The sequence below is a fragment of the Rousettus aegyptiacus genome, unplaced genomic scaffold (assembly GCF_014176215.1).
Source record: "Rousettus aegyptiacus isolate mRouAeg1 unplaced genomic scaffold, mRouAeg1.p scaffold_m13_p_9, whole genome shotgun sequence".
Lineage (NCBI taxonomy): Eukaryota > Metazoa > Chordata > Mammalia > Chiroptera > Pteropodidae > Rousettus > Rousettus aegyptiacus.
In genome coordinates, this window is record NW_023416312.1 from 67,324,750 (window position 1) to 67,344,230 (window position 19,481).

Here is a 19,481-nt window from a genome sequence, read left to right on the forward strand (position 1 = left end):
GAAACCTTCTGGGGATCTGTATTTGAACTTCAGTTCTTTTTCCAGTAGAATTTAGGTGAAATTATTTTGGTTCTTACGTACATTTTTTTGACCAAAGTAATTTCTTAGTGAACTGCTTTGTCAGGTAGCAGCTAACAGCAGCCGGTCCACACTTAAGCATTTATTATATGCTATATGCTTGACATGCAGTATCTTATGTAACTATTCCAACATCATTAGGGTCACAGAACAATTTCTAGACCAACATTTCTCAAACTTTGAAACAATTTAAAAGCAGGAGCTATAGTACATCAAACACCATTAATAACTTGAATGCTAAAGTTACCTGCTTTACTTTGACCTGGCTTTTCCAGACCTTTTTCCCCCATGGGAAAGGCCAGGTCCAAGTTCAGCAGGTAACTAGCATTTTTTAGGTCCTTTAATATTGCTAATGTGCATTGCAGACTTTAAAGATAGGATTATAATATGCAGTGTTCCTGAAATTATGGCCTTGAAACTCTTTGGAAACACTAATAACTTGTGAACATGTTCTGGATCACTGGTTCTTAAAGTTGGTCCAGGACCAGCAGCATCAGCATCACTTGAGAACTTGTCAGAAATATAAATTTTCTGGACCCACCCCAGACTTGAATCAGAATTTCTAAATGTGGGGCAAATTCCTGTTTTATCAAACCCTTCATTTGAGAAACACGGTCCTCGAGATGTATGTATAGGATTAGAGTAGTTTGCTATGGAAGAACAACCAGCCAATTAGGATCTCAAGTACAGATTGTTAAATACTATGAAACGGCTTTCTATTATTCTGCAGGTTGAAGTCTAGTGTTGTCCCACAACTCTTAAAAAGTACTATTGTACTGATTTTGGGAAACTTGTACTTAAGCACTTCGGAGCCTTTGTTCGTGTCTGTACTTTGGTGTACAGTTCCTCATAATTGTGCAACGATATGTAGTTTTAGTCTTATTACTGATTTGATGTGAAAACTTGGACAAATCGTATAATTATTTTGAACTTGTTTTTTATCTGTAAAGTAAGAGATCCCTTGTAGCTATAGTATTATACTTACTGTCCCAGTTTATTTTGCTGTTTCTTGCTTACTGATTAATTTTCTATATTTTTAAAAATATTTTTATTAAAACATAGCTAACATATAATGTTATATTAGTTTCAGATATACCCCATAGCTATTTAACATTTATATACCTAAAGAAGTGATCACCATGATTAAATCCAACCACCTGACACTGTACCACGCTATCATACTATTTACTATATTCCTTATGCTGTACATTATATCCCTGTGATTTGTTTTATACTTGGAAATTTGAACCTCTTATTCCTCTTAATCTTTCTCCCCTCTTTTTAATTTTTTTCAATTTTTGTTTCTTAGGATAATACATGTAAATAATATATTAACTTAGTTCTGCAAGACTTATAACAAGAAACAGCAGTTCTATGTCCCACTCCTCATCTCTGATCCTACTTCCCGTAGGTGACCATATACTATTTTATGTTTTATAAGTGATGTGTTCAAACATGTTTTTAAAAAATAAATAAATATAGACTTCCTACTAGGAAAGAGGAGGCTTTATCTCTCTCTTCCACAGTAGGACATCTATAGCTACTTAAAACTAAATGCTTATTTTTTTTAAATTTATCAGTTCTTAAGAGATCTGTTTTCAGTGTTGACATAATATGATTAGTTAAGTACAATAATTGTTTACATCTGAGCCATGCATTATATGTTCATTTTAATATTTTTCATTTGCTCAGTTTTCAATGGAAACATCCTCAAATTCTCCAACAGAGGTATATATTTTTCCTAGTATGTACATTAGGTTATCTATAACTTCTAGTATTATTTATTTTTTGAAGTGTCTGTGCAGTAGTTCTCTCCTTTGGCCTGAACTGTTCATTTACTCTACTCCTGGGATTTCCCCTTCATCCTGTGAACTCCTTTTGCTTTGCTCTTGTGTTGAATCTTTTGTTTCCAGGACTCAATATGCCCAACCCCCCACCTTTTTTTGTGGTTTAACTTCTTTATTTTGGTTTCAAATATCTTTTAGTAGCTTTCTGAGAAAGGAAATTAAATTATTTTAATTTCTCATGTTTGAAAACACCTACTCTCCCATCTAATTGATAGGTTGATATAGAATTCAAGGTTGGCAATGATTTTCTCTTAAACTCATTTCTCATTTAGAAAAAAAAGGGCAGCTCGCTGCCAGTGTTAATTTAATTTTACGTAAACACGCTCTTTGAGGCCAAAGCAAAAATCTGACTGGGTTTCCATGTGAAAATAAAATATAAAAACTGTTGTTGGAGTTTATGGCTACACAGAGCTTGTCTCTAATTCTGATGTAACAGAAAAGTATACATAAATCGAATTCACCAGATGAATCTTTGCTAACAATTGTTCTAGAATGCATAGGAATGCTGTGTTTTCTAGGATTTGCCATTTTCAGTGATTGAGAATTACTATGTTTTGTAAATGGAAAGACCAGTACTAAAATCAGAATGTTATAAATAGTATGTCATTTATTTCCAAAGACTTAAGGATATATACTAGAGCGATGTGAAAATAAAGCGAGATATTTAGCGGCAAGCTTTGGGGGTAAGGTTGGGAATAATCCACTCACTAGTTATCTCTCGGGGTAAATGCTGCAGCCGCAGGTGCTGATGGGTGTTCTCCAGGCAAACAGGAAATGGGTTAAATATTGAACTTCGTTGTTTTCTAGCTTACAGTTCTGTTGAGTTCGTTGCAATGCACTGTGTGATCTTTTGCATATGACCTGTTTTTCTTCTCTGAAAGCTTTTAGAATCTTTTCTTCGTCTCCCAACTTCAGAAATGTTATGTGCATTGGTGATCATCTTTTTTGATTTCGTTGTTCTGGCTACTTCATGGACCCTTTCAATCTACATACAGATACTTATATCCTTCAGTGCTAGAATTTTCCTTATATTGTCATCATTTCTCCCCTTCTATTTCCTTAATCTCGTTTGGGCTTCCTGTTGGTTAGGTTTTGGCTTTCCTAAGTTAATCTTCTTAATTTCTTGTTTTTCTCTCTACTACAGCCTTGCCCAATGAGCTCCTTAACTCTAGATTCTCTTTTACTGCTTTTTTGTTTTATTTATTTCAAATGTAAATACAGCAGAATTAACAATTTTTCTTGTACAGTTCTGTAAGTTTTAACAAATGCATAATCAGGTAACCACAACCATAATCAAAATACAGAACACTTCTGGCACCCCCACACATCATTTGTTGCCATCCCTTTGTAGTAAACCCTTCTCTGCAACCCTAACTACTGGCAGCAGCTGATGCCTTCCCTTGCTATAGATTTGCCTTTACAGTATGTCATATAAATGCAGTCATAATACTATGTAGCCTTTTGAATCTGTTTTGTTTAACTTAGCCCAGTACATTTGAGATTCATACATATTTTTACGTGTATCCATACTCCATAACTTTTTATTGCTGAGATGTTTTCTGTTGTATGGGTGTACCACAGTTTGTCCATTCACCAGTTGAAGGATGTTTGGATTGTTCCCAATTTTGGATGAATCATGATTATGAATAAAGCTGCTATACACATTCACGTACAGGTTTTTGCGTGAACTTAAATTTTCATTTCTCTTGGAGAGATACCCAAAAATGGGACTGCTGAGCTATATGGTAACTCTATGTTTAACTTCATAAGAAATTTTTAAAACATTTTTCTAGAGTTGCTGTAATATTTTGTGTTTGCACCAGCAGCATATTAGAGTTCCAGTTGTTGAACGTTCTTGACAACACTTGGTATTGCCAGCTTTTAAAAAATTCAGTCATTCTAAGATATCTGTAGTGGTATTTCATTAAAGATTTACAAATGACCAGTAATGTTGACCAAAAGATGCTCAACATTATTAGCCACAATGAGATACCATTTCACACCCACTCAGATGGCTTTAGTCAAGAGATGGACAGTAAATGTTGATGGGATATAGAGAAATGGAAACCCTCATACATTCCTGATGAGAATATAAAATGGTGCAGCTGCTGTAGAAAATAGTCTGACAGTTCCTCAAGTGGTTGCACTTCGTTTACCATATGATCCAGCAACTGCATTCCTAGATGTTACCCAATAAAATAGATTGTCCAAATAAAAACTTGCACGTGAATATATAGCATTAGTTATAATAACCCGAAAGTGGAAAGAACCCAAATGTTCATCTGAAGAATGGGTAAATATAGCTTATACAAAGAATTGAAGTACTTATAGATACTGCAACATGGGTGAACCTCGAAAACTTCCTAAGTGAAAAGAAAAGCCAGTTACAAAGGACCACTATATATTGTCAGTTTCATTTATTTAAAATGTCCAGAATATTAAGTGTTTTAATCATAAATGGGTGCTGTATCTAGTTAAATGCTTTTACTGCATCGATTGATGTGATGAGTTTATCCTTTATGTGGTGTATCAGCATTGATTTACATATGAATAAGGAAATACAGAGAAAGTGGTTGCGTGGAATTGGTGATATGAGGTTGACGATGGTTATGGGGTTTCATTTTGGGGTGAGGAGACTTCTCATTTATTGTGGTGATGGATACACAACTCTAAATGTATTAAAAACCATGAAATGTTCACGTCAAATAATAAAACTGTTAATCATCACTTTTAAGTGTAAAATTCAATAATTTTTGGTATATTTCATGTAAACGGAATCCTATCTTTTGGAATAATACCCTTTACACCATGTTTTACATAGGTTCCAGTTTCTGCGTTTTTGCTAACACATGTTATTGTTCATTATATATAGCCAGTAGCCATCCTAGTAGTTATGTAGTGATGTTTCATTGTGGGTTCAATTTGCATTTTCCTAATGACTACAGATGTTGAACATCTTTTTCTGTGCTTACTAACCATTCCTATATCTTTGGTGAAATGTGTAGTTAAATTTTTTGCCCAGTTTTTAATTGTATTTTTTTACTGTTGACTTTTGAGAAGTTCTTTATTTTGATACAGTTTTTTGTCAGATATATGATACACAAATATTTTCTCCCCGTCTGTGGCTTGTATTTTTATTTTTCTAACAGTGTCGTGTGCAGAGTGAAACTTTAAATTTTTATAAGGTTCAATTTTTTTCTTATATCTAAGAACTCTGCCTAACTCAAGGACTTGAGAATTTTCTCCTATGCTTTTTTCTTAAAGTTTCGAAGTTCTATGTTTAGATCTTTGATCTATTTTGAGTTAATTATTGTACAAGATGTGAGGTATAGGTTGGATCATTTTTTCTTTTGCATATGGATGTCAATTGTTCCAGCACCATTTGCTGAAAATACCGTCATCTCTCTATTGAACTGCTGTTGTACCTTTGTCAAAAATCAATTGACCATATTTGTGTGGGTCTCTTACTGTGTGCTATCTCTGTGTTACTTCCCCTTTTCTCTTTTCGTCTCCTGTCTCTAATTTTTCTGCTCTTTGTTTCCTCTTCACTTTTCTGATTCTCTCCCTCTTAGTTTGATCTTCCTTTATTCTCTTCCTCAAGATTAAGCATATTGGATTAGTCTTAATTGAAGTTTTATATGCCTTGTTTTTTACTTAAGTAGCAATAAATATGAAGAGTTTATATTTTTCTCTACAAGTAAATGGCAAAAATGAATTAACCTTTTCATTATAACTTAATTTTTCTCAGTGAATTTGTGGCCTTAAAGAAAGATGGTGATCCCTCTTTCCAAAACATGTTTCAGAATTTTTGCAAAAGGAGTAATTTCCCCAGTGTTACAGTTTCTTTAACAAAGAAATTAGTTAAGGTAATTTCAAATTGGCATGCTAAAGGAAATCATGATTTTATAATTTTTGATACCATGCTTTTATTTCATTCCTCAATTATAAAATTGATTATTGCTGCTTTTCCTATAGGGGGCAGTCATGATTACTACTGGATCCACAGATACAAGAAAAACAATTTTCAAAGTAGCTGACTTTTACAGCTTCTCCAAAGCCAGATTTTGACCTATTATTTTTTTTTAGTATTTAGGAAAAATAAGAAAGGAACTGGATTTGGCATTTAAATAAAACAAGACACTTGACAGTGGACTCAAGTAATACAAATGGCTAGTCCTGTCCTTGAACCTCACTTTGGTCCGTATCATATTTTACTTTGGTTTCCTGAGAATCCAAAAGTAGTTATTCCAGAAAGTGCCTTAATACATTGAAACACACCTCTCATGTCCAATGCCTCCAATACTGTGCCACAGGATTTAAATGTAGCATATTAGAAAGTTTGGGGGCAAGATAATCCTTTAATGCTTCTTCAATTTAAATTTTTATTTTTTTAAACAATTTTTGCTCTTTTTTTTGTTAATTCTATACGGTAGTTTGGAGATACTAGTCAAGAATTGTATCACTGCTTCCTAGCATAGCTAATGGATTTAGTTTCTTTGATCTTAGCAAAGGGTTATTAATATCTAGGAGAGCTAAATGAGAAGATGACTTAAACCCCATACCTGAAATATTCAGATAACTGCTTTGGCACTTTACTTTGCTTGAACTGTGACCTTTGCTCCTGTATATCAAGGGTGCCCCCTTTCTTTGTTTTTAAGGACATTCTTAATACAAAAACTTACTAGTTAATTAGGTTCGGATTTTTTTACCCTTTCATTCCTATAAAACTATGAAGGGAACAGGGAACTTGGTCAGAGATTGTAGTTGAAAATTTGTCCGAGAAAAGAAAGCAATGTAATGTGGGCTAGGCTGGATTGTATACACCTGGGCCTCATTGCAGTCCCTTTGCAGTCTCGTGCAGCAGTTGCCCTGAGTTAAGCTGTAAACTCAGCTTCCTTTTGGTCCCAAAGCTCAGCTGCTTGTGCATACTTCTCTCAACCTTGGGCTGAGTGGGTTAATCCTACTCTTCCCCAACAAGGTAGCTCTGCAAGTTACCTTCTCCCTCCCATGTCTCCTTCTCAAGTCGAATTCTCTATTCCTAGGAGCATCGGCTCTTCCTCTTCTTTTCACAGGACCTCAACTTGTTCTGGGTAAGCCAGCCCTTTGCTTCTGCTCCTGAGAAGTGCCGAGATTCTGCAGCGCTGACTCCAACTGCCTTCTCATGCCTAGATTCTGGGCTGCTTTCCGGATACCTGCATAAGCAAGCCCTTGTCACTGCTACCCATTTCTACCTGCACCCTGCTTTTTTCCTTCTTGCTACACTAGTGTTCTTTTCTCCCCCTTCCCCCCACCTCCACCCTCCGTGCACAAAATGCATAAAGGATGGAAAAAGTACTCCGGCCAGAAGTCTTTGAATGAGGCAACAATGGATGAATATTTAGGCAGCTTAGGGCTGTTTCGAAAGCTGACTGCCAAGGATGCCTCTTGCCTCTTTCGGGCTATTTCGGAGCAGGTAAAAGGAAAGCAAATATGTCTTCCCTATATTATGGTTTCATTTTGTGATGTGGCATGGCACTCTAGCTAGGAGCCCTATAGCCCACCAAAACAAAGCCAAAAAGTCCTTTTTTTCTTTCCTGGTATAAACATCCAGGCTTGGCTGCTACTTATTAGCTTGGTACATACCTTTGATGAGTAGTCTAAATATATTGTGCCTTTGCTAGCTTTTTTTCTAAGTGCTACTTTGGAATGTAAGAGAAGATAATGGGGTTAAAGAAAATTTGAAATGTATTTAATCCTTTATAAGCAGCCTCTGTTCCCTCTAAATTTTTTGCCTGAGGAAAAATATGCAGACTGTAGCCATAAGGACTAGAAAAGAGGGAGCTTGACAGAAATATGTCCCTAATCTCATTAAAGATGACCAAAACAGATTTTAGTAATATCGGGATTGGATTTTATTTCCTAATTTCTTATATATGTTCTGAATAAGGGGGACTTTAAAGTGTCCAGTTCATAGTTTCAATTTAGAAGCTTCTGTTTCATGTGGGATATAAAACTGAAAGCAACAAATGAACAAGACAGATTCATGGACATGGACAAAAAAAAGTTCAGTGGTTACCAGGGAGAGGGTGGGGAGGGAGGAGGTAGATAAGGGTAAAGGAGGTCAAATATATGGTGATGGGAGGAAATTTAACTTGGGATGGTGAACACATAATTCAATATACATATGTGTTATTGAACTGTACACTTGAAACTATTATTAACCAATGTCATCCCAATAAATTTAATAAACCAGAAGCTTCTGTTTCAAATGACTGCTGACAGTGAGCTGGTCTTTCTCTTTTTAGTTGTTTTGCAGCCAGGTCCATCATTTGGAAATCAGGAAGGCTTGTGTCTCATATATGAGAGAAAATCAACAAACTTTTGAGTCTGTAAGTAGACTGCATACATCAAGGGAGAGTTGTCAGAGTATGTAGCAGATGGGAAATGACTTTCAAGCACCTACATATGAAAAATATATTATGTAATCTGTCATAGAAAGTATTTAATTTTCAGCTAGCACACTTCTGGACCTCCTCTCACAATTAAGATTGTTTTGTATTCTAAAATGTTAAGAGAAAACAATCTGTATTCTCCCCACTTCCTTCTCCCCTCCCATATCTAAACCCCGACCAAAATCCTAAAGTTAAACTTTGCTTTTGTATTATCTATACAACTGTTTTCTTGAACAATTAATCATAATTCATGGAAAGTTTGGCTATGCTTAATATTTTTAAATGTATATTTTAAAATATGTAGAAATAGCAACTCCTCCTCTGGCTTAATTCTGTGCACAATGATTCTAGTCAACCTGGAGAATCTTGTAAAACTTAATTGTAAGGAAATAAATTAATCCTAAACATCCATCTTTTCATGTGACAGACTGGTAATTGGAACTCTGCCACTAATGATTGACTTAAAAAAAACTTTTAGAAGGCATCTTTCGGTACGTTGAAGTATTTGAATACTTATAATGAAATGAAGTTTTATCAAGGTCTAATATATGAAGTGTGCCCTTTCATGTGGCTGTTATTTGTTTTATACTCCTAGTCCTTCCAGTACTTGTTTTCTTCTGATTGTATGTTACAGGTATTTTTGGAGGTTTACTCTCAATTTTCTCAACAGGTTTCAGTGAATTTTAAAACTATGTGAAGGGTTATTGACTTTTAAGCTTGTTACCTTAAAGTTAATTACAGTCTTTACCACACCTGGGGAAAGGATTATTCCTATGAATTACTTCAGATGCAAGATCATGGTGTAAAGCAGTGCATCTCAAGTATTTTTGTGTATACAAATCACCTGGAGGGAGCTCTTGTTAAAATACAGATTCTGATTTAGTAGGTCTGAGCTGGGGCCCACGATTTCTGCATTGTTAACAGACTCCCGAGAGATGCTTACTGTTTACAGACCACATTTTGTGTAACAAAGATAGGTGTGTAAAAATTGAAAACTGTAGGGATGAATCTCAAAATAATTTTGCTGAGTGAAGCCAGATTCCCCCCAAAAAGTACATACCATATGATCTTTATATAAAACTCTAGAAAATGCAAACCAATTTGTAGTGACTAAAGCAGATCAGTGGTTGCTTGGGGATCAGAGGAGTTATGGGAGAGCACAAGGAAACTTTCTGGGGGTGATGGATATTTTCACGAGCGATTATTGTCCTGATGGTTTCATCAGTGCATACATATGTCAAAACTTAGATTGTGGCATTTAAATACATGCAGATTATTGTATGTCAATTATATCTCAAAAAGCTGATTGAAAAAGGATTGAGAAAAATTACAAATTGATTTTTAAAAATTTTAGTGATATATGTGCGTGGAACTAATCCCTGAATTTAATCTAATTTATTTTTAGTAAGGTATATTTTACATGTAGTAAAATTCACCATTTTAAGTTTAGCATTTTAGTTTGGCAATAATTTACAGTCATGCAGCTGTCACTGCAATCAAGACTTATAATACTTACATCACCCCAAGAGTTTCCTTGTGCCCTGGGCTTTTTTGAACCTTATGAAATTCCTTTTAAAGTTCCTCAATTTTGTAAATGCATGTCTCATCAGTTTTGAAATCCTTGGGCTTGATCGAGTTATGAAAATAGTCAAGTTACTTATTTTGGCATTTCAAAGGAAACTGATAAGTATAGCATTTGAGGAAATGCACTGGTGTGTGGGTGGATAAGCCAGGACCAGTTGCTAATATACTTTTATAGTCCAGTTTTTCTCCACCCATAACTTTTGTGTATGTGCAAATCTTCTTGAGGTATGCTGTGCAAAGTAGTAAGTTAATACCATAATTGTTGGCCTGAACAAAAACCCATTGGAAGGTAATATTGCAGAATATAATGAGATTTCAGTAATGCTCTATTTTTGGTTAAGTCAAGTTTGTTTTATTTTTGAAGTATGTGGAGGGATCTTTTGAGAAATACCTGGAACGGTTGGGAAATCCCAAGGTAAGATCAACTATGGGGGTTTCATTTTCTCAAAGTGTTTGGATAATCTAAAAATGATCACTCAGTTGTGTCAGTTCAGCTAGAGCCAGTCTAGTTTTTTAAATAGCCAGCTGTGTTGAATCAAATCATTCTTGCAAAAGTTGAGAGGCTGGCAGTTTTATGTTGAATACTGAAAATTGTGTCTGTAGACCAATGAAACTACACTGAGAACGGGACAAGCGTAAGCCTTTTAATTTTAATGGGGGAGAGGATAGTAATGGATGCTACTGTGAGGTCTTTTTTTTTATTTTTTAAACAATTCTGGTTTGTAGTTATCTTTCCTTTATGTGGGAATAAGATTCATAGACATTTAAAAATAGTTTTTATGATTAAATTAATTCTATAGTTCTGAGCTTAAAACACATGTACTAAATACCTTGTTACTTTATAGTCTTACACCAATTTCATCTTAGTGCCTTAAATCTCCCATATTAATTGTCCTTGATACTTAATGGCTAAGGTCTCTTTGAGCCCATTTTTTTCAGAATAAGTTTATGTTAATGAGTAACTATCACAATATCCTAAGCCTCAAAGCAAATTATATTTTTGTTCTATAAGTTCATCTAAAACAGTGCTAAGCATCTAAAAAAACAAACTTGTTAAAACTTAGGTACACAATGTTTAAAAAAAAACTTTATGCACTATTTGTGTTTAGGAAAGTGCTGGCCAGCTGGAAATAAGAGCTCTTTCTCTAATTTACAAGTAAGTTGAACTCTTTTTTTTTTAAAGTGTGTGCACACATGGTTTCTATTAAAAAGTCCCTTTAAGACTGGGAAAATTTGAGATGTGATGTATTGATATGTAGAATGAAGAGGTCTAAGCGAAGTCAGTTGGTGTAATTTTTAGGTGGAGAACCTCTAGCATTTCTGTCTGTCTGAATGGAAGAATAAAGGACTTAAAGAGATTGCTGGTGTTATTTCTGTAGAAAATCAGGATATCTTAGAATTTTGTTTAACTTTTGTGCCTCTTTTGCATGCATCCTCAGTGGGGCAGTATTGCTTCCAAGAGTGTAGAAATCGGCTCTTGAGGACAAAAAATATTGGCTATTACAATGGTTTGTGGTTCTTCAAAGGGTCACAATATATATACAGATATACAGTATATCTGTGGTATTGCAATTTCATAAGGAAATTAAGACATCTAAAGAGACTTTTCAGGGAGGCAATAATGGAAAATTTGAGTAACACTGCTCTAATGCTTTGAAGGTTGTGTGTTGGTCGTTAAAACTACAAAAGTAGCATTTATGAAAGCTGTAGGGTTTTGAAAAACAGCTATATAATATAGGTTAGAAGCAAGTGGGAATCTGGTTCATTTGTGAACAAGGTTCTATAAGATGTAGTACACAATTCTGAGGGTGGTGAGATGTCATATATACCTTGCTAGAGTAAGAACTTTCTTGTTGGGACTTGATCAAGCAAGTTAGTGTTTTTCAGTCAGTCTACTCTTTTCTCACTAAATCCAGCAAGAGGTAGTATAGAGGAGGCATTGGGCATGTTGCTTTTAAATCAGAGGCTAGCTTTAAATTGGCCTGCTGTCTGTTTTTGTATGGCCCTTAAGCTAAGAATGGTTTTTAAAAGTTTTTAAATGGTTAAAAGATCAAAAGAAGGATAATGTTTCATGGCATGTGAAAATTATATGTAATTCAAATTTCAGTGTCTGTAAATAAAGTTTTATTGGCACATAGGTACATTTGTTTATGTATTGTCTGTGGCTGCTTTCATACCACCAAGTCAAAGTTGAATAAAGCATGTGGCCAGCAAAAGCTGAAATGTTTATTATTTGTTTTTTTACCAAGAAAAAATTGCCAGCCCTTGCTTTAAATAAATGTGAGCCCCCCCCACTCACAAACATGCATATAATTGGTAATCTATCTTCTTTACTCTCTTTTCCCCTAAATTAATGTACATTAAAAAAAATCCATAGGACTTTAAGGGCAGTTAGCTTGTCCACCTAAAGTTAACATTATCTAGCCTCAAGTATTTGAATTATTTTACATGAATGAGGTCAGCAGTTTAAAAGCACAAATATTTATGACTATCTCTTGCCTATACTAAATTGTTCTCACCCACCTTTGTTTTCTACTCACATAGTCGGGATTTCATTCTTTATCGCTATCCTGGAAAGCCTCCAACTTGTGTCACAGATAATGGCTATGAAGACAAGGTAAGAAAATGAGTGAATAAGTGTTTGCAAATAAAATATATTTAATGATACTGCTGGCTTACCAGGATGTTAAGAAACCATTTTTTTAAAAATAATTAATGAAAAACAAGCACAGTCGAAATGCCAAGCTTTTCTTACACCAGTATTTTCCTCTCCAGTCATCATCAGTGTTGTTAGCTATGCCCTTCTGAACATACCTGGTCCTGTCCACTCCTCCATAATTGAAAACCCTAATTAGCTCCTCATTTACTAGAAGATAAGGTTTACACTCTGAAACTAGTCATTTAGTGCCCTAGGGTCTGAACCCTTTCTACCTTCATTTTCCTCCAACCTTAGTATACCAGACTTCCAGATAGTCTGGCTTTCATACTTTTTTCCTTTCCTTTCTATCTTAAATGTGTCAATTCCTTTGAAACTTTCCCAACTCCCATGGAGTTATTTCTTATTTTGGTGTTCCCCTACCTTCACACAAATAATTATAGCATTTATCACATTTTGTTTATATTCATGTCTGTTTCTCTCAGTCTGTTTCTTGAGGGCAGGAACACTGTGCTTCTACTCCCTGGTAAGGTGCATGGAAAATAGTAGGAGGTTGAGAACTCTTGGCAGGTAAACAAATTGTTCTTCAGCGTACACTTTTTCTTCCAAAAAGTTTTAAGAAAAGCCTTTTATCCTGATTATTTGATTGGTGAACATAGACTCCACAATACTTGCCTTTAGTAAATTTCGTTTCACACTGGAGCATAATTCAGGCAACATTCCAATGATAACACTGAAAGAGTACTGTTAGGCTGTTAGAGTAATCTAGACAAAAGACCTGAACTAGGCAAGTGGCATTAGGAATAGAGACCAAGTAGGATGCAAGAGATAACTTAGAAAAGTATAAATTAGGGCACGTCAATTGTTTTACCAATGGTACTGTCATCTAATTTGTTAATCAAACATTAAGCACCTGTAACATACCAGGTGCTTTACTGGGCTTTGAGGATACCAAAAAGGATGCAACAAAACCCTTGCCCTCTAAGGGCTCAAGGGGCTATAAAGACAGACGTGTAAGTAGTTAATTACAGTTAAATGATAGATTTTATGATAGAAGTATGTGCAAAGAGCATAGAAGAAAAAGCCCTTCACTCAATTCTTTGAGGGGATTTAGAAAGTTTCATGGTGGTAGTCCCATTTAAGTGGAATATCGAACGATGAGTCTGACAAGTATGAAGGGCATTCTACTTAGAGGAAACATTATAATAGGCAAAACACTAGGAAACACTGAAATAGCCTGGAAGCTAGAGACCCTTTGGGACTCAAGTTAGTTGGGTTGGGAGGAGGGCAATGTGGAAAAGATAGGCTAGAGTTACACAATGAGCGGTGTACTAGGCCATGCCGAGAATTTGGCATTTCATTGTACAGAATAGTTGAAGCTTTTCCCCAGTATTTTATTGTGAAAATTTTCAAGCATAACAAAAATCTGAAAGAATTTTACAGTCAGCATCGGTATTAGTGCAATTGCTCCTAAACACCCAAAAGTGTTTAAACAAAGGTATAAAAGAATTGCTTGAGGAAGAGAAGTATTAGCTTTTGTTTTAGCAATTGTACACTGCTTTGCCTGAGTTGAGATTTAGACATTTCATTTTGATCTTTACCAGAACTTTTTGAACCTGAAGTTCAGTTTTTTCCCCATTTTATTCTTGAAATTTTTATAAAGTAAAATGGTAAAAGATGGGTATAGTGAACATTCATATACTCACCTCCTAGTTCCTACAAATTATACAGCTCCATTTTCAAATGTGTCTTGTGTATCTGAGAGATATTGAGCTACTAAATGGGAAAACATTGCTAGTTGGGAACCATGAGAATACAAAAAAAAAAGAACTTTTGAGTGTGTGCAACCATGAGAATATCATGTATAAGTGTCACATATAAGTATGCAGAGCTAATACTTATTAGCAATTGGGTATTTACATGCACAGGATAGTGTTATATATGTCAGGTTTGGGAATACATGAAGTGACTATTGAAATTCAAGTATGGAAAAGCAAGGTGGCAGCAGGGTACTTCTCTTGTGTAACACCTTGCTTTGCCTGAAACTTAGTTGCTGCGTCTCATGAATAAGGTCTTAAGATTTACGTTTCAATTGTTTGTTTTCAAAAACAGCTATTTAAAGCTGTGAACGTTATTATTGAGCCTTCCATAAAATATATTTTAGAGCACATTTTCAAAGAAATAAGTGCCTAATGTTCACCTTGGTACTTTTTCACCTTCTATGTTGACCTAACTCCACATTTTACAGTTACTTATTGTCAAATGCTACTGGAAGCTAGCCATCTTGACTCAACCTGTTTGCTCTATCTAGAAAGAATACTCAAGTCCTTTATTATCAAGTCCTTCATGCCCTTTATTATCAAGTGCTTCATAGTAACAACTAAAGTTTGGGTTGCTAGCCTTCTGTTTCATTTTCTTTGCATTTATTATTTTAATGTAGATGGGCTCATTCGTACTTAATCTGTTACTTGTTCTTTTTAGATATCTATCCTCATTAATAATATAGACCTACCTTATTTTTTCACCAGTTTACTGCCATTACATCCTGTTTGCACACCCCTACCAAACACATCACCCACAATATATGCGAGAATTATTATTTTACGTTGGTATACTACCAGGAATATAAAAGCCATCATGCCTAGTTTTGCCTCTCAAAGTCAAAATAGAACTTCTTGCCACTTGAATAGAGAAATTGTATGGTCATCTCTATTTTCTTATTTATTATTCAATTCTGGTTAGCTGGGTTCCTTTAACTAGTTATTCCTCAACAACTTCATTTAGTTATCAACATTTCTTAGTTGGAGTTACCAGTTCTAGTTTAAAGTACATGGACTTCTCTGTTCAAAATCCACTCACCGTTCTTTGGGAATAATAAATTCCTGAAATGCAGATACCCCTTGGGGTGGGTAAAACTTCTTAACTTAAATTTTTCAGTGAGTAAACCTTAGCTTGACACTTGCCGTCAATACTTTGAAATGGGTTGTACTGTTTTAGTTGAAATTGTGATTTCAAAAAAAGGTACAGAAGAAAAATAGACCTGGTATCAGAGAACTTGATTATTGGTAGAAGTTAGCCCAGAGTAATGTAGGAAGATAGGTAAAAAGGGTGCTTCGAGGAGAATTTTCTGCCAAGGGAGCTCTGTGGCAGCATCCTTCCTTAGCTTCTAGAGAATCATTTTTGGTACCCGATGTTGCTGATACCAGAGGTGGCTTCAAAATGAAGTATATTTAAGCACTAGGGATTACATCCTTTACAGACAGCAAGGGTTTTTGAACAAAAAATTTAAAAGGATTTGGAACAGTCATTTAAACAAATTTTATCACACATAGCCAGGGAGCATTTTACTGAAGTAATTCATGGCCTTCGAATGGTTGTTTGAAAAAACTAGAGACAAAGGAATCAGTTAAGAAAGTAACTCATTTTTTAGCTTCCATATGGTATGTTGATATATTGCTGTTCAGTACAGTGGATAACATTTTGAGTAAATTGAAGTCCCTCCTCCCATAGTCTTGAGTTTGGGGTATTTGGGCATCTGACCTAAATGTGTCCAGTCATTTTTAGAAGTTAAGCTGGGTCTTTTGACTTCTGTTAGACTTTCTCTTATAGCCATTTAGATTTTAAGAATCACTTTTTTCTCAGCTTTATTGAGATAAAAATTAACACATCATGCTAAGTGAACTAAGTCAGAAAGATATCAACTATAAGTAGGATCTAAAATCATTTTTTAAAAAATTCCTTTAGTCATTAATTTCTGATGTGCAACTAAATTTTATGTATCATGGTTGTAAGTTCTGTAACATTCACGTAATTGTTCTGTTTTTTTTTTCTTTTCAGATTCTACTCTGCTATTCAAGTAATGGTCACTATGATTCAGTGTACTCAAAACAATTTCAGTCAAGTGCAGCTGTTTGTCAGGGTATGTGAAGGCTTTATAAATGTTTCAGTGTGATTTGTTGCCAGTCTTTAAGTTGAAGGACCTGCCATAAATAGCTCTTTTGAAACTTTATTGGTACCTGTTGAATCATATACTGGGTTATGGCTATTTTCACATTGTTATAAAAATAATACCTTATTTTGACAGTTGGAGTTTTGACCATTTTTTTCTTTAGCTGTGTTGTATGAAATTCTCTATAAAGATGTGTTTGTTGTGGATGAAGAAGAGTTGAAAGCTGCAATTGAATTGTTTCGAAGCGGTTCCAAGAAGAACAGAAACAATGCTATCACTAGCAGTGAGGATACCCGTGTTGACTACAAGAGTTCAACTCAGGATAGGTAATAAAGGGAAAGGTGACATTAACTACAAGATCATTATGTTTCTGTGCATCAGCATTTGAAAGTGGAAGGGACTGGAAAGCTTTTATGACTTAAACTGCACATGCACACACACACACACACACACACACACGTATGTGTAGGAATATACATTTTTTTTAATGGCAGAAGAGAAATTTTACCCAAAGAATATGTTGTATCGTGAGATGCTCAGGCTTTGGGGGGGTTCGGTTCAGGTCAGAATCGAGTTTTTTTTTTCTTTTTTTTTTCTTTGTAATTTTACTTTAGAACTTTCATCCTGTGATCCTCAAACTGTTGTATATGAATTACTTAGGGTGCTTGTTAGGAAGGCAGATTCTTGTGCCTACCTTCATAAAATTTCAGGTCAGAATGAGGCCAGGAATTTGCTTTTTAAACAAGTACACTTAACTCTTCTGACTTAGGTGGGCCTTTGACCACACTTTGAGAAAAAACTGATTCTAAATCAAGACCTTCATTTTGTAGATGGTATTTGAGGTTCAGAGTGGTTACTTGGCACACACATTTAGCTAGTAGAAAAGTCTCTCAGGGGGAGTTTTAGGAGCTTTGTGTGTGTCCCTTTTCTTACTCACTAGAAGTGTAGATTGTAGTCTCTGAGGAAGCAGCTATTGAACAGCTATAGTCAAAAACTTTGTATTTGAGATAATATTTCTTCCTGATTCTTAGTTCTATCTGGAAATTCAGATAGGCTTGACAAGGTCTCACCTTGTCTTTTTTGTCTTGTAGTTCTATTTCTTGGATGTTTAATGCTATCAATTTTTTTTTTGGTAGAAGTGCTTTTTTTTTTCAACTATTTGGGAATAAAGGGGGCATCAACCATATATCCAGGTAAAAGTTGCTTTATTCTTTACTGATTGTCTAAGGACTCAGGCTTAAGGAAACAGTAGTATTAGGAAAACGGTGTATTATCTATTGCTACATAACAATATTTCCACAAACTTGGCAGCTTCCAAACAACACACATATCCCACAGTTAATGTGGTTAAGAATCTGGGCACAGCTTAGCTGGATCTTTTGCTTAGGATCTCAAAAGACTGCAGTGAGAATATTGGCCAGGATTGAGTTCTCACCTGGAGCTTTGGGAGGAGGATCTACCTCCCTACTCACATAGTTCTTGGGAGCATTCAGTTCCTTGCAACGTGGGGTTGGTGGATATGGCCGCTTGCTTGCTTCTAGTCAACAAAGGAGAGAGACCAAGACAGGCACTACATCCTTATGTAACGATAGACATGCTAGAAGCAAACTAAGAAGGGGACTCACATAGGGTGTGAACACTAGGAGGGTGGGGATCATAGGGACCATCTTAATATTGTCCCCATAGGAGTTATTAAATATAGCAGATAAGCTGTTTAGTATAGCATAGCAAATACTTAATACAAAGGAAGCATACATGTAAATGTTGGGATGAAAAAGTGTCTCATTTTTAGAACTGAGCTACTTTACCACTAGATGGTAGAATAGTTGTTAGACTTCAGACCTTCTTAGCTTCTGCATTTATAATGAAGCTCTTTGTTCTAAATCTTTTCAATTAGGATGGAAGAGTGGGGTGCTTGCTGCAATGATGAAATTATACCAGAGGGGTACAATCAAGGAACAGAAGAAGCAAAGGTTTGAAATTTTCTAGGTCAAAGACTTTTCATAATCTTGGTTTGCAGCATTATAAATTAAACTGGTTAAGGTCAGATGGTCCGTTCTAGTTATATGGGGGTGGGGAAGGGCATTGATATTTCCTTTATAGAAGTCTTAATCTGAAAAGGTAAAATGTGTGCTTAATGTTCTCTCAATTTTTATTCTTATGGAATTATAGATTTTTTTCAAAGCAGACAACACCTGAGAAATTTCAGAAGCTGATGTTTTCAAGTTAAAATAATATTACAAACTCAATAGATAGTTTGTATCTTTTGACACTGAAATTTGTTTTTGTCGTTAAAGAATATAATGCCTAGCCCTATTCTACTCAAAGAAAATAGGTAATAATCCTGGTTGGAGAAACAGAAATTTTACCATCTGTATAGGCCTAAAATTAAGGAGACCTTCAGTTTGAGGCTAATTAAATATAGTGCAAAAACTATTACAACAATCTTTTCTGTATGCCCCAAGTGCTGGTAATTTGGGAATAGTATTGAATAATGTGAAATTCTACAAAAGTGGAAGCAAAACATAATTCCTTTGGCAATTTTAACAGATTTTGACCAGAATGAAGTAAACTTTTCAGATTTTTCCAGATGATTTTAGGGTATAGAAACACTTGCATCTCTTTGCATGTCAAGATGAGACTTGTTGAATAGCTCTGACTGAATCTTTAATCCTGGTCTTTGGTCTGTTGATTTATATAAGATATGGCCTGAGTTGTTGGCTGCTTTAGACAGTATTTCTCCTACGATCTAAAACCTTTTATATTATTTGCATATTGCTTCTTTAATCTGATTTTTAAAATACACAGTAAAATTTATTGTGACATGTTTTTCTTATTTTAATAAGGAAAGGAAGGAATATATAGTTTTTTTTTTTTAAGAAGAAACTTGAGGAAGATTTAAGCTAAGGGAGACGAGTTTGTTAGCATGATCATTT

At 35.0% G+C, this 19,481-nt stretch overlaps 1 protein-coding gene across 1 annotated transcript in view; it reads left to right on the forward strand.

Annotated features, from left to right (window-relative positions):
- Positions 1-19,481, forward strand: part of ALG13 (ALG13 UDP-N-acetylglucosaminyltransferase subunit) — a 63,360-nt gene that overhangs the window by 11,826 nt on the left and 32,053 nt on the right. Inside the window, 11 exon segments of the mRNA XM_036226475.1 lie at positions 6,998-7,014; positions 7,017-7,150; positions 7,152-7,169; positions 7,171-7,377; positions 8,210-8,293; positions 10,305-10,355; positions 11,050-11,096; positions 12,485-12,557; positions 16,434-16,515; positions 16,709-16,871; positions 18,443-18,518. Of these exon segments, the coding sequence (XP_036082368.1) occupies positions 6,998-7,014; positions 7,017-7,150; positions 7,152-7,169; positions 7,171-7,377; positions 8,210-8,293; positions 10,305-10,355; positions 11,050-11,096; positions 12,485-12,557; positions 16,434-16,515; positions 16,709-16,871; positions 18,443-18,518 (952 nt within the window).